Raw genomic sequence first — 15,000 nt, forward strand, 5'->3', positions numbered from 1 at the left:
ATTACGCCATGTACACTCGTCCTGTGTCCTGTGTCCTCGCCTCATGCCCTGGAAATCCATCAGATTGGCGTATCCTTATACGTTAGCGCTGATGTCTGGCCAATTGTGATGTTTCTATTTTGCATTTTGCAAGATAATGATGATGAATAAGCCTAATGAAATGATGCTAGTTTCCTTCGCAAGATTAACGAGGTGGAGGGGCTAGGACAGACTCATGCAACCCCTGCTGAGGCCATTTGGTGATGTCCCGTCATGCCTACGCCTGTCCCCTCTCGCTGGTCCTACCCCCCACACACACACACACACACACACTCCCCACATTACTCCAGCTGTTCCACCAGCACACACACTCACACACACTCACACACACACACTCCCCACATTACTCCAGCTGTTCCACCAGCGCACACACACACACACACACACACACACACACACTCCTCACATTACTCCAGCTGTTCCACCAGCTGAAAGGGTATTGATGGGGGACCTTTCTCTCTCTCTCTCCCTCCTTGAGTTTGGTATTTGTATAACGTCTCTTCTGTGCTAGCTGTGGCTTTGTCCTGCTGCGCTGCTGTACTGATTCCACACCCCCACATGTCCACCATGTCACTGTGTCAGATTTCACTGACTTCATTGGCCTTCTTGTCCTCACCGTGCTGCGTCTGCCTCCTCGTGTTGTCTCGCTCATAATAAAGGCTTTCCATTTCTGAATACATTTGTGTGCGTGTGTGTGTTTGTCCTGTGTGTGTCTCAGATGTGAAGGACTGGTCAGACCACAGGCTGTGATCTCCGTTCTGTTTGAGTGTGTGTAAAAGTCCAAATGTCCCTTTAACCGTGTGTGTGTGTGTGTGTGTGTGTGTTTTTGTCCTGTGTGTGTCCCAGATGTGAAGAAGGACTGGTCAGACCATGCGCTGTGGTGGGAGAAGAAGAAGACTTGGCTGCTGAAGACGCACTGGACGCTGGACAAGTACGGCATCCAGGCGGACGCACGGCTGCTCTTCACGCCCCAGCACAAGCTGCTGCGCCTGCAGCTGCCCAACATGCGCCACATGAGGGTCAAGGTCAACTTCTCCGACCGCGTCTTCAAGGCCGTCTCCGACATCTGCAAAACCTTCAGTGAGTACACACACACATGCATGCACACACACTTTCTCACACACACTCTCTCACACACACACACACACACACACACACACACAAACGCATGCACGCACGCACACACACTCTCTCACACATACACGCACGCACACACACTCTCTCACACACACGTGTCACACACACACACACAGTATTTGCCCCACATCTGGACTAGATTTAATACAACGCTTCCACGGATCAGTCACAGTCGCAACTCTCATTGGCCAGTCCCACCACAGCACCCAGATAGCCATTCTCACACACACACACACACACACACACACACACACACACACACACACACACACACACACACACACACACACACACACAAGCTAGCATTTTTTTGCCCCGATCAGTCTTTGTTATTGCCACTTGAAATGCCACCCAACGCAGATCATTCCTAGCAGGGTATTTGGAGAGCGACCGGGTTCCTGAATGGGAGACCACAGTGATGGGCATATGCTCACATGATGTTGACTTAGCTGTTTAATGACCACTTGACCTTCACTTTAAATCTCATGTCACTCTTCAACACTCCCCTCACACATGTGTGCGCTCACACACACACACACACACACACACACACACACACACACATACACATACACACACACACCTCGAGGCTACACACACACACAGATATTCAAACACACACACAGATATTCAAACGCACACACAAAAACACAAACTCACATGCAAGCACACACACACACACACACACACACACACACACACACACACACACACACACACACACACACACACACACAGCTTTTAATCTTGTCTCCTATGAGCAGGCAAACAAGGACCTGGGTGGCTGCCATATGTGTGTGTGTGCGTGCGTCACGTATAGCCTTGTGTTTGCCCTTCTGCGCTCTTGAGGCGCTATATTTGACAGCGCGAGGGGAAGGGAGGAAAATGGCCGCCGCTTTTCAGATGACGGGCCCTCCTTTGTTGTGCTGCTTTCTCCGTCGTCCTGTCCTGTTTATCAAACAAACACGCAGCGCAACGCAGGACAGTCTGCCTGCCCACTGATTGGGCCGTATCCTTGCATGACCGAAGCCAAAACCCGCGTGTCCGACTCCTGTTCGCTAAACACGTACCCAGCTATCAATCTAGCCAGCTAATGACCTCTTACGCCGTGTCCATGTTTAGCAAGCAGGGTCTTAACAGGCATTTAGAGGTGAGGTTCTGCCTCTTTCAATATTTAGCAGTGTACTAAAGGGCACTCTGAGTAGAGGCTACAAGGTCAAGCAGTTGACCATGATGACCTTTGACCCCCATGAGCTGAGTAGTGTTAGCATGCAGGTGCAGCTTCGTTTCGCTCGTTGGCAAGCGTTTCATTTGGGGAGTTTTGTCTTTGTTTTGTTGATTCTCAAACTCTTGACTGATTTTGTTTTCGATAAACAAAGCCTTACTTATGCATGCGTGGGCCGTCTTGGTCCAACCGGCCGGTCATCCTCTCTAATCAGGAACGAATGATAAATAAACTCACACTGGGCTATGAAAACAGCATGTATAAATAACCCACTTCGGTGTTGACATTCATTCTGTAAATGAACAAGCTGCAGCATTAGGAGTGCCTCTACCTCGGCCTTGATAAATCTATTTTAGCCCTGCAGAGCTTCGTGTTGCATTCTGGGAAAGTCGCTCGGTGACTTACGGTGTCTGAAGAGGGCCTTGGTCGTGTTCACTAATGGGGAACCCTCTCCTCTCTCTTTCCATCTGAGCCCCGAGAACAGCGTCCCTGTGAAAAGCAGCTGATGGTTCCTCAAGCTGTGCCGGGCTGGGGAGTGCTGCATCATGGGTAATCCAGGCACGCTGTATTAGTTCAGCGTTGTCTCTGGCCGGACTCTCTGTTTTGATTTCCTGTAAACCCTCGGCGCCTACACCTGAAACAACCTTGGAACACAAACGGGGGCAGGAAGTTAGCTTTTTTCTGTCCAGCTGGCCAGAGTTCCACACACACACACACACACACACACACACACACACACACACACACAGATGAGTCAGTTACACAGACAGACAGACAGACAGAGACGGAGATAGATTCACAGAAAGGACCGAGAGTACTCTCGATTTCTACACGCAGCTGTGGGAGAGACAATGGCCACTCAGTATCCCAAGATATCACACACACCATGCTCGTCCACACACACACACACAGACACACACAGACACACACACACACACACAGACACACACACACAGACACACACACACAGACACACACACACAGACACACACACACAGACACACACACAGACACACACACAGACACACACACAGACACACACACAGACACACACAGACACACACACACACACACACAGACACACACACACACACACACACACACACACACACACACACACACACACACACACACACACACACATTCTGATGGATTTCTCTGAGAACTGTGCTTTTCTCCTTTCCTCCAGTCTCTCTCCTCCTTCTGAATCAGTGGTCATGCAGGAGCAATGTCTGAGTGCACACATACAAGTCACGCAGCCAAGAATGCTACTGATTCTGGCGCCGAGCCGGACCGCGTGTGGCGTGTGTCCGGCACAGGTTCATTACCACAACCAGCTGCTATTTTGCAGGATCACATTTCCTTCAACACTGTCGTAGGACTCGCACTGTTCTCAAAACAGTTTGGAATGTTCCAGAAATATTAATGAGCATAAAATCGCTGCATTCCCTACTAAAGCACTGTTGTATGGAGAGGAGAGGAAGACCAAGGGTGTGTGTGTGTGTGTGTGTGTGTGTGTGTGTTTCCCTCTCAGTACTAAACTCCCACTTTGAAGGAGGCTGCATCTCTGCCAGCAGTCATTTACTGCAATTATGGATCCTTGAGTTTCCCAGAGTCTGCCGGAGAAACCACGTCAGGTTCATGTGTGGGAGTGTTTTGTCTTTGGAAGTCATGGCCAAGGGGGTGTGTGTGTGTGTGTGTGTGTGTGTGTGTGTGTGTGTGTTGACAAGGAATAGGGTAGCGGGAGTTGGTTACAGGATGGTTGGTCCATCTACGGTCCAGGTGTGAGAACCTGGAGCTTGGGTGTCTGTAGGCACTTGACAGTTGGGGTGTGTGTGTGAGCGCGCAAAAGAGTGAGAGAGTTAGCATTACCATCAATTTGAGTGTTAGTGGTGTGTGTGTGTGTGTGTGTGAGAGCGCACTGCTTCAAGGCCTCAGGGTATCCCTCTCAATCATTCTCCATCACAATGGCCTGTCTCTCAGGAGTTAACAGAGTGTGTGTGTGTGTGTGTGTGTGTGTGTGTGTGTGTATGCACGTAAAGCCCTGAGTCCAAACGAGTGGCATGTCAGTGTCACAGGAGGACACCTGAGCCGGTTGTTTTTCTCGGTGTCAGAGGGAGGGCCAGCACACATTTCCCCGTCTGACCAACAGAGACTGAGTCCAGCGTCTTCAGCATGGGAGCCAGTGGGCTTGTTGTAAAAGGTTATTCATTGGCATTAACCTAATTTGGAGAGATAAATCTTCCTCATTGGCTCTGGCTGCTGACCAGGCCTGTGGTCAGTGATTAATGTCTTCCTAGTTGGCCAAGGAGGAGGTCTGTCTCTTACAGAGAGGAGAGATTGAAATGGAGACTGAGTGGATTTCTCTGTTCAGTCCAAGGCCTGTAGCTGCAGCACACATAGATGTGCATCAGTACTAAAATAATGTTGCTCTTTATCTCTGCAGTGGAAAGGGATCAACACTCATCCCTTAAAGGTATAGGTGTCTCTTTTTTCAGGTATTTCTGTATTTTTCTCTCTCTCACTCTTTCTCGCTCTGAGGTGAACAGAGGATCAGAGACAGACATACAGGATGGGTTTAGATTTTTTAGTTCCTTCCAGTGGCCTCAGGTTTGACTGTGTGTGCTGTCCCATTGTATTTTTTTAGTCATTGGTTGTACAGTTATTGGTTGGTAAATGAGTCCTTTGCTGTTCCATCAGGTTTTGGATCAAATCACCCATTAAATCTTCAGCAGGTGGTTTGCAGGGCTTAAAGTATTCAGGCGTGAGTCTGCAATTACGGTAGACTACAGTATATATGACGTCCTCATAGATGTCTGATAGCTTCAGGCACAGAAGTGTTCATTCCTTTAAGCCCTGGGTTCGATGTAGATTATGGAAGATTTTCACTGATAATAAATAAGTTAACATGATTGGATGAGACTCCATGTGCCATAACCACTAATGGAGTATTAACTGAAAGCAAAACAATGGATGAATTCAATCAGGCATGTTATGTCTTTTAATACCATTACTTCACAATCACATGCGGCCAAGGTAATTGTGGGTTTCGAAAGACTTTTCAGAGGTCAAAGCTCCTCACTCGTTCACATCAATTAAGTTTAAAATTTGCTGTGCAGTTGATTCAATCAGCTCTGTGTTGTTCAAGTCAGACTCTGAGAATTGAGAGCAGTCATTTGATTCCCAGTAATTAATGTTACACTGCCTGCTTCCTGAAGCCTAGTGAAGGCTTTCTAATGAGGAGACACAGCACTCAAAAAGTCCTCTATAGAAATGCATGGGGTTAGTTTGTAACACCAATATGGCCGTTCTCAAAACGTCGACATGTGAATACATTGAGCCAATCATATGGTGTGTTGTGAAGACATCGTGCCAATCATGTGTTGTGAACTCGCCGAGTACTACTGGTTGGTGTTGTGAAGCCTTGCACACGCACATTTCTGCCGAATAGGATGCCCGATGAGTGCCTAAAAAGCGTTGCAATATGGCCGCCGAGTGGAGGGACTTGCCTAAAAGGACTTTGCTGGAATTAGCGCTGCAGTGACCCTGCAGGAAGTTATTGATTTCAGCGTGTTTGGACACATTTGGACACATCTTGTCTCTTGTTCCTTTCATGAGATTCATTCATTTCGGCAAGTAGTTGCTGTGTTTTATTATTTTTTTTCTTCTAATGTGATTGCCAACCTAAAAGACAACACCCATTGTTTTTGGTCAGAAGGAGACTAGGAGGGTGTGTTCGCCATCTCCTCCCCCTCATGTGGTAGCGCCAGCCAGGTTCTGTTTCACGCTCACTTACTCTCTCTCACCCGCACGCCCACCCATTGTTTTGGCATGTCACGCTAGCTAGCGTTGGCACTCCTCCAGGCACGGCCTGGCCTCTTCCCTCCCTTTCATGTACAGATGAAAAGCATATCTTTCTCCCTTTCTCTCCTCTCTTTCTCTCTGTCTATTTTCCTCCTGTGGCAGGTGCCAGGGGTAAGGGTGGCATGATACACTCCCCACATGCGTGCCAGACTTCTGTCAATACACACACACACACACACACACACACACAGCTCCAGCAGGTGTTCCCGCTCCCTTCCTCCCCTAAATGAGGACGTGTTGGCCAGACATGGCTAGTAAACGAGGACGTGTTGGCCAGACATGGCTAGTAAACATGTTCAGTTGAGCACATTGTAAACTTCACAACATGCCGTCAACCTGCAAACAGGGTCCAATACAACTCTTGCATCATAGAAAGTGAGGGATATCATCATCAGGCCTGACATTTGTTGTGACAGAACAGGTTTATGAAAGCTCTCTTGTTATTCACTGCTGAGTATTGTTTTCTCCAGGGGATAAGATCCAGGGCATCTGTGGCCTACTGTTTAGGGAATCGGACTTGTGACCGAAGGGTGGCCGATACAATCCTTGACTGGTAGGAAAAATGTGGGTGGGGGGAGGGATTAAAACAGCTTTCCCACATTCACATCCATGGATGAGGTGCCCTTGAGCAAGGCACCTAACCCCCAACTGCTACCGTGCGCCGGATTAAGGGCTGCCCACTGCTCCGGATGTGTAGGTGTACTCTTAGTGTGTGTGGGCTCCCAGCTCACTGCTCCAAGTGTGTGTGTGTATGAATGTGTGCACACTACACCTGGATGGGTAAAATGCAGAGAACAAATTTCCTCACAGGACAACCCCTGTCCCCTTTAAGATGGTTGGCGTTTTTGCATATGACGGGTGTATGGGTATCATTTGAGGTGCTTTTGATGAGAATGCAAGGTTCCAGTAAGAAAAGTTCCAGTTCCAAAAGCGGAAAAGCTAGAACCTAGAACCACCTTAATCTCCATGCAGAGTGTCAGAGCACCTGCTGGAAATCCAAACTTGTACTTATTAATTGCTGTTGCTTTTATCCAAAGTAATTTTTTTTATGTCAATTATCACAAGGGCTCCCCAGAGCAACAACGGGTGAAGTGCAATGCTCAAGGGCACAATGGTGGTCTATCGCCAATATGCTACCACTGTCCCGTAACATGCTAGCCCAGTTTCTTAGCCACTATGCTACCACTGTCCCATAACATGCTAGCCCAGTTCCTTAGCCACTATGCTACCACTGTCCCATAACATGCTAGCCCAGTTCCTTAGCCACTATGCTACCACTGCCCCATAACATGCTAGCCCAGTTCCTTAGCCACTATGCTACCACTGTCCCGTAACATGCTAGCCCAGTTCCTTAGCCACTATGCTACCACTGTCCTGTAACATGCTAGCCCAGTTCCTTAGCCACTATGCTACCACTGTCCCATAACATGCTAGTCCAGTTCTTCAATTGAAGAAATCTTTGAATTTCCCCTTGGGGATCAATAAAGTATCTATCTTGAATTTTCTCTATCTATCTATCTATCTATCTATCTATCTATCTATCTATCTATCGATCGATCGATTGCCAATATGCTACCACTGTCCCGTAACATGCTAGCCCAGTTTCTTAGCCACTATGCTACCACTGTCCCATAACATGCTAGCCCAGTTTCTTAGCCAATATGTCACTGTCCTGTAACATGCTAGCCCAGTTTATTAGCCACTATGCTACCACTGTCCCGTAACATGCTAGCCCAGTTTATTAGCCACTATGCTACCACTGTCCCATAACATGCTAGCCCAGTTTATTAGCCACTATGCTACCACTGTCCCATAACATGCTAGCCCAGTTTATTAGCCACTATGCTACCACTATGCCCCTTAACTGGAGATGCAGAACCCACACCAGCAGTCTGGTCCAGCAGAGTGCAGCACTGGTTCCCTGTAGGCCCCTCTCAGGTCCTCCTGGCCAGGAGCTTAGTCACAGCAGAGCACTGTGCTGCGCTGGCTCCAGCATGCCTCACACACACACATGGCTGTATAAGGCCAGAGAGCCGACTCATACGCCAACAAGGAGGACGGGAGAGAGAAAAGACAGAGGTGTGCAGAGAGTGATAGAGAAGGGGGGGGGGCAGAGAGCCATAGAGAAGGAGGGGGCTGTGAGAGGAGAGGGGGGGGGGGAAAGACAGAGGTGTGCAGAGAGCGAAAGAGAAGGAGGGGGGCTGTGAGGGGGAGGGGGGGAAAAAAAAGACAGAGGTATGTATGCATGTAGAGAGAACGATGGAGAAGGAGAGAGTCTGTGTGTGTGGGTGGGGGGGGGGCAGAGAAAGAAGAGAAAAGACAGAGGTGTGCATATGTAAGGGAGGAATGAGAGAGGAGTGGGGGTGCGAGATTGTAAGAGAACGAGGGAGCAGTAGAGAAGAAGTGTGTGAGGGGGAGAGAGAGAGAGAGAGAGATACACCATCTGGTAGTCCTTAAAACCTCTGGAATGCTTTTGCTTTAGTAACTCAAGCTAAACAAGCAGCCCTGGCCAGAGCCCTGTGCTCTTACTCTCTGTCCTCTCCATCACGCTCCGCTCTGACGCACTCCTCTCCGAGCCCTGCTGTCCCGTCCAGTCCACACGCAGCCGGTATTGCAAGCCCGCGCTGGGAAGGCCTGGAACAAATGATGCGTTCCAGTTGTACTCGTGGGTCGTTATCCCAGTTACGAGTAGGAAGTTGCAATTTGAATGCTCCCCAACTCGTAATTCCTCCTCGTCAGCTCGTTCGAAGTGTCAATTTCCAAAACAGCTGCGTCATTTTACAGTAAATGAGTGTCGTGGAAAATACGCTATTTATTACCACTCCTTTCCTATTTGTGTCAAATTAAATTAGTCGTAGAAACAATTGGCTTTGTGCACTGGGTAGCGACAAACTTTTAGTTTTTGGTTTACGGTGGGCAAACCAATTTCCGAAGATGCGTGCTTCTGTTGTAACAAACAGAAAACAGAAAAAAAGATAAGATATACAACGTACGCGAGTGTTTTAAGCTTCTTAAAACCGTAGGAGCTAATCTGTGTACCTATCTGCTCGTCGATATATATTCAAGTCGATATAAAAGCGATTTTAGCTTCCAGCTTTTTCCTAAAAACACCAGCCTACATACGCAGTGGCTGCACAGAATAAGGAGTGAAGGAGGTTTGGTGCTTAAGCACATGTTTTGGTACAACTGAAGCACTCATCTTCAGGTGCTTTTTGACAGCAATGACGACGAACAGGAAATGGGTTTGCCCACCGTAAGACAAAAACGGAAGTTCATCGCTACCTACCACAGAGCTAATAGTGTCCAACCTCTATCTGTTGCTATATTGCTATGACTTTTGTTTGTGTAGAATACTGTGTAGTGCATCATTATGAATAAGTATTGCTATCTTGTAACAGTCCCAGACAGACAATTGCTAACGGGTAGCAGGTAGCATCTAGTTCTTACGACTTGTTACAACCGGAGCGCAGTCAGTTGGGGTCAGCTAGAGTGTGATGCAACCAGTTCCCAGTTAACACTTACAAGGCAGATGGAATGCAGCAAAAGACAGCGGAACAGTAGGTGGCAGTTCTGGCAGATTTTCCTCTAAACAACTTCCCTGCTCGTTCTCTCTCTTTTCTCTCTCTCTCTCTCTCTTCTACCCCACCAGTTCTCTTTTTCTGGATACGCATAACAGTAAACTGTAAACTGACAGCTTCTAGGCTGGATTTCCTGACAGCAGATTCATCATTTTGTTGATCTTCCTTGGCTGCGTCTCCTCGCCACCTGACAGCAATCCCAGCTATGCCCATAAATTCTCCGGCGCGGCTAGTTAGTGGAGTGGCGTGGAGCGGAGTGGCGTGGAGTGGCGCGGTGCGGAGTGGCGTGGCGCGGTGTGGAGTGGCGCGGTGCGGAGTGGAGTGGCGCGGAGTGGCGTGGCGTGGAGTGGCGCGGAGCGGTGCGGCTGCTGATGTGTCCCGGCGTCTTTCCCTGTTCCGTACCGTCAGCTCCAAGGGAAGAGGGGAAAATGGGATCGTTGAAGCTCTGTCTGGTTTGGTCATTTGAAAGATGTGTGTGTGTGTGTGTGTGTGTGAAGCTACTGATTGAATTGGGGCTTTTTGGTTCAGCCCTTGTTTATGAGGCAAACGGACATCCAAACAGGTACATGACTGTTACAGGTACATCTCTCTAGGTGTGTGTGTGTGTTTGTGTGTCATTAGTTAGCTCATATTTTGGGATGGGTTCATTTTGGCCCTGAGCTCAGATAGTAAATTCCCCAGAAAAGGCATCAGCAATTCTGGCATTTACTGGACTAGGTTGCATGGTGGTTTAGAGTTGTGCTAGAATGATTTGTTGGGTTACCGTTTACTCTTGAAAATATGTGTGTGAGTGTGTGTGTGAATGCTGTCTGAAGATGGAGGCCCATATTTGGGAAAGAGAAGAGACGAGTTGAAATATGGGACTAGGGATTCCGATTGAGGATTTGTGATTTTCCATTTCATTCCTGCAGCTGTTTGTGATTGTGTCTCTCTTTCTTACACACACACACACACACACACGTTGTTGGCAAGATGCTTAAATAGCTCTGCTCCCTGTCTGTGTGTCCCCTCTTCCTGGCCTCCCCTTCAGTGGAGTCTGCTGCTGTCCGTGTGTGTGTGTGTGTCGAGGTTTATTCCAAACGTGCAGTTTGCATGGCCCCAAATTGTTCTCTTTCCCGGAGATGGGTGACACAGCAGGTCTGTGTCTGGTCTTGGCCTTGTACTCTCTGTACTTGATTTCCCTGCTCAGTTTTGTCCACATAGACCCCCCAACCCCCTCCTCCATTACGGTCATTTAGTTCAGTTCAGGTCAGTTTTGTCCACATAGACCCCCCAACCCCCTCCTCCATCACGGTCATTTAGTTCAGTTCAGGTCAGTTTTGTCCACATAGACTCCCAACCCCCTCCTCCATCTCTGTCATTTAGTTCAGTTCAGGTCAGTTTTGCTCTGGTCATTCGGATTAGGAGGGTAAAGAGGACCTGTCCTGATGTAAATATGACACAGATTCAGTTTGGAGACGCTGGGATGGATTGTCCAATGACGGGTCATAACGAGCTTTTCTGTTTTTGTTTCTCTTGTTTTTTTAATTGAACTTTGCCTGTGAACTTGGACTCTTTATCATAGTGGTAAGTGGGTGTAACTAGAATTTCGATCTCCTTTTCGCCTTTTCTCCAACTACAATGGGACTCTGCCTGTCTGGATAATGAGTTAGATTGGAAGCATCACGGTGTACACCCCAAAATGGTTCTGCAGAAGGCTGTGTGGAAAGTTTCAGCTGGGCGTCTGTCCCAGCATGTCTCATATTCAGTCCCATAATCGCGCTCCTATTGCAAGATGAGCATGCTGATGAGACTGGAAGCCTTCTGCCACACGATGACTGCTTTGAATTTATATGGTGATTTCATAATCGCTTACTATGTGCCACACGATGACGGCTTTGAATTTATATGGTAATTTCATAATCGCTTACTATGTCCTCTAGCTGCTCCAGTGTTTAAATGTGACAGCGGACATTTGTAGCGATGACATATGAGGTCGAACAAAGTCAATTAATGTGTGCCATGACACGTGGTTCAGTATTGGTGACCCACATGTGATATAAAATTGAAGTTAAAGTTGGCTCGGATTCCCAACTGCGGGGTCAGGAATAGTGCTGGGCGGTATACCGGTTCACACCGTATACCGGTGTATATTTTCGTTATGATATGAATTTTTTAATATACGCCATGCCGGTGTATTTGATTACCTAGCGTTAGGAGCCTTCGCCGCGACGGTGTTTCAGGCGGGACTTTTTTTTGCGCTACGCATACGCATGGGTGCCACTGCATAGTGAGGGGTAAACACAAAACACCTTAAGTTTTCCCCTGAAGTACTTATGACCCTTAAGGCTTAATTTCTCCTTAGGTAAGGGGTTTATTTAAAGGGTGTTGCACAGAATAATACCTTAAATTGTTTCTTTAGTTAAGGAAAAGCGTTAAGGGATACTGCATTGAAAAGGATTAAAGTCACGAAAATTCTATTGAGATTGTTCAACAGCTGTAACTAGCTGGCTAATAGGTGATGTCATTAGTTAGCAACCCACCGAACACAGTGAAGTTTAATGTTCTTATCATTCATCTCACCTGAAGAATATTCGCTGAAATTATCCAGGTAGCAAGTAAAGCATGTTATAGACATGCACTGAGCATACTAGCTGGCTAGTTAGAAATTATCCTGATCATCAGTGCACCAAAACTAACTTTTTGTTAATGTTTTGCTAGAACTAACTAACGAAGCTCATGGCAGGCTAACAAGACATCCACATGAAGTTAACGTTAGCCTACCACTAACGTCATGTAAACCACACAATAACAATACATTTCTGATAGGCCTATTTGACAGAGTAAGCATATTAACAGAGAGGTTTTATTTTAAATTGTATCGTTTTAAAAAAGTATAATTATTGCAAGTTGCACTACTTTTTGTATTGGTTTTATTTAATAAATTATAAATTTGCACAGTACAGTTCTGTATTTTGACTGCAATTGTCTTTGCATTCTGATTAGATTCTTCATTAGAATCATGAGTGGCTCTTTGTAAACAGCATAATTTTCTGGGGCCATGCAAAACTGCATTACCACTAGTGTGGAGTTATTCTACATCATGACAGTAAAATAGACCATCCTTAGTCAATGTACTGCAGCAATTCCTCTCTCAACCTGTAGAAAATGCTGTGAACATCTGATTATGCATGATAAAAAATACCGTCATATGCCGTGAAACCGTGGGAATTTTTTGAAAATACCGTGATATACATTTTTGGTCATACCGCCCAGCACTAGTCAGGAATCAAACTTAGGTCGACTGATTGTCAGGCAGCTGCTACATGATGCTCATTCCAGCCAGTGTTTTGTCCCTGAACTATGATTTAAGCTCTGCAAATATATCACCAAGGCCTGGTCTTCTCCACAGTTTCCTGCGTTGAATCCTCAGTTGGTTAGAGCAGAGGCAAAGAGCCCTTTCACATAGGCAGTCCACCTCAGGAATGGTTCAGGAGCTGACCATTTGTCAGGGAGAAGTGGTCTGTTTATTTCTACACACATTGCAGTGAGTTTAAGCATGTAGCCTTGATTAACTCTCTCTCCGTTTGTCATTTCCCCACTCTTCCCTCTCCCCCTTTCCTCTCCTCCTCTCCCTCTCTCCTCCTTTCCTCTCCTCCTCTCCCTCTCTCCTCCTCTCCTCCTTTCCTCTCCTCCTCTCCTCCTTTCCTCTCCTCCTTTCCTCTCCTCCTTTCCTCTCCTCCTCCTCCTCCTCCCTCTCCTCCTCTCCTCCTTTCCTCCTCCTCCTTTCCTCTCCCTCTCTCCTCTCCTCCTCTCCTCCTTTCCTCTCCCTCTCTCCTCCTCTCCTCCTCTCCCATCTCTCTATCTCTTACTTACACCCTTATTCATGTTTTCTTACTCTCCTTTTCTTTCCTCTCTTTTGGTCCTGGCCTCTCCCTCTCTCCTTTTCTTCCCTCTCTTTTGGTCCTGGCCTCTCCCTCTCTCCTCCTCTCCTCCTCTCCTCTCCTCCTTTCCTCTCCTCCTCCTCCTCCCGTCTCCTCCTCCTCCTCCTCTCCTCCTCCTCTCCTCCTTTCCTCTCCTCCTCCTCCTCCCCGTCTCCTCCTCCCCGTCTCCTCCTCCCCGTCTCCTCCTCCCCGTCTCCTCCTCCTCTCCTCCTCTCCTCTCCTCCTCTCCTCTCCTCCTCCCTCTCCTCCTCTCCTCCTTTCCTCTCCTCCTCCTCCTCCCCGTCTCCTCCTCCTCCTCCTCCTCTCCTCCTCTCCTCCTCTCCTCTCCTCCTTTCCTCCTCCTCCTCCTCCTCCTCTCCTCCTCCTCCTCTCCTCCCTCTCCTCTCCTCCTCTCCTCTCCTCCTCCTCCTCCTCCCCGTCTCCTCTCTCAGATATCCGTCACCCGGAGGAGCTGTCTCTGCTCCGTAAGCCCCGTGACCCCAAGAAGAAGAAGAGGAAGCTGGAGGAGGTGGAGGAGGACCCACTGGAACTGGAGGGACCCCTGCTCACGCCTGGATCAGGTAAACAAACAAACAATCCAAAATAACCCAGCCTCACTCACATCAGCGAACAGAGCTGTAAGGCAGAAGCTCATCGGAAGAACGTTGGGAATGTTTGATAGGAACGATGGGAACGTTCCACACGGTCCTCAGTGCTTGGATGCAGCTGTCCCATGAGGCAGACCAGGGGTGTAGAATGATAGGGAAGGCAGGGCGTAACCATGAGAAGCAACTGATGGTTATGTTCATAGTCAATTATTTTCTTGATTGATCGATTAGTTGTTTGATCAATAAAAAGACAGAAAATAGTGAAAAAATCATGTCTGTCAGTGTTTCTGCAACAGTAGGGGTGTTAGCATTAGCAATAGGACTGTTAGCCACATCACTCCCCAATGCTCAGTAGGGGCGTTAGCATTAGCAACGGGACTGTTAGACACATCACTCCCCAATGCTCAGTAGGGGCGTTAGCATTAGCAACAGGACTGTTAGCCACATCACTTCTCAATGCTCAGTAGGGGCGTTAGCATTAGCAACAGGACTGTTAGCCACATCACTTCTCAATGCTCAGTAGGGGCGTTAGCATTAGCAACAGGACTGGCACCCTTGAGCTGGGGCTTCCCAGTATGAATCCCAATGAAATGTGGCGATGACACAGATGACCCTCACAGAGCTGCCCAGGCAACAGGGAAGCTCCT

General features: G+C 47.8%; 1 protein-coding gene across 1 annotated transcript in view; it reads left to right on the forward strand.

The window, feature by feature from the left end:
* Nucleotides 1–15,000, forward strand: part of fermt2 (FERM domain containing kindlin 2) — a 62,903-nt gene that overhangs the window by 19,575 nt on the left and 28,328 nt on the right. The window contains exons 3-4 of the mRNA XM_048240460.1: nucleotides 886–1,119; nucleotides 14,198–14,326. Of these exons, the coding sequence (XP_048096417.1) occupies nucleotides 886–1,119; nucleotides 14,198–14,326 (363 nt within the window). The remainder of the gene's footprint in view (nucleotides 1–885; nucleotides 1,120–14,197; nucleotides 14,327–15,000) is intronic.

This window comes from Alosa alosa, chromosome 1 (assembly GCF_017589495.1).
Source record: "Alosa alosa isolate M-15738 ecotype Scorff River chromosome 1, AALO_Geno_1.1, whole genome shotgun sequence".
In the NCBI taxonomy this organism is placed as follows: domain Eukaryota; kingdom Metazoa; phylum Chordata; class Actinopteri; order Clupeiformes; family Clupeidae; genus Alosa; species Alosa alosa.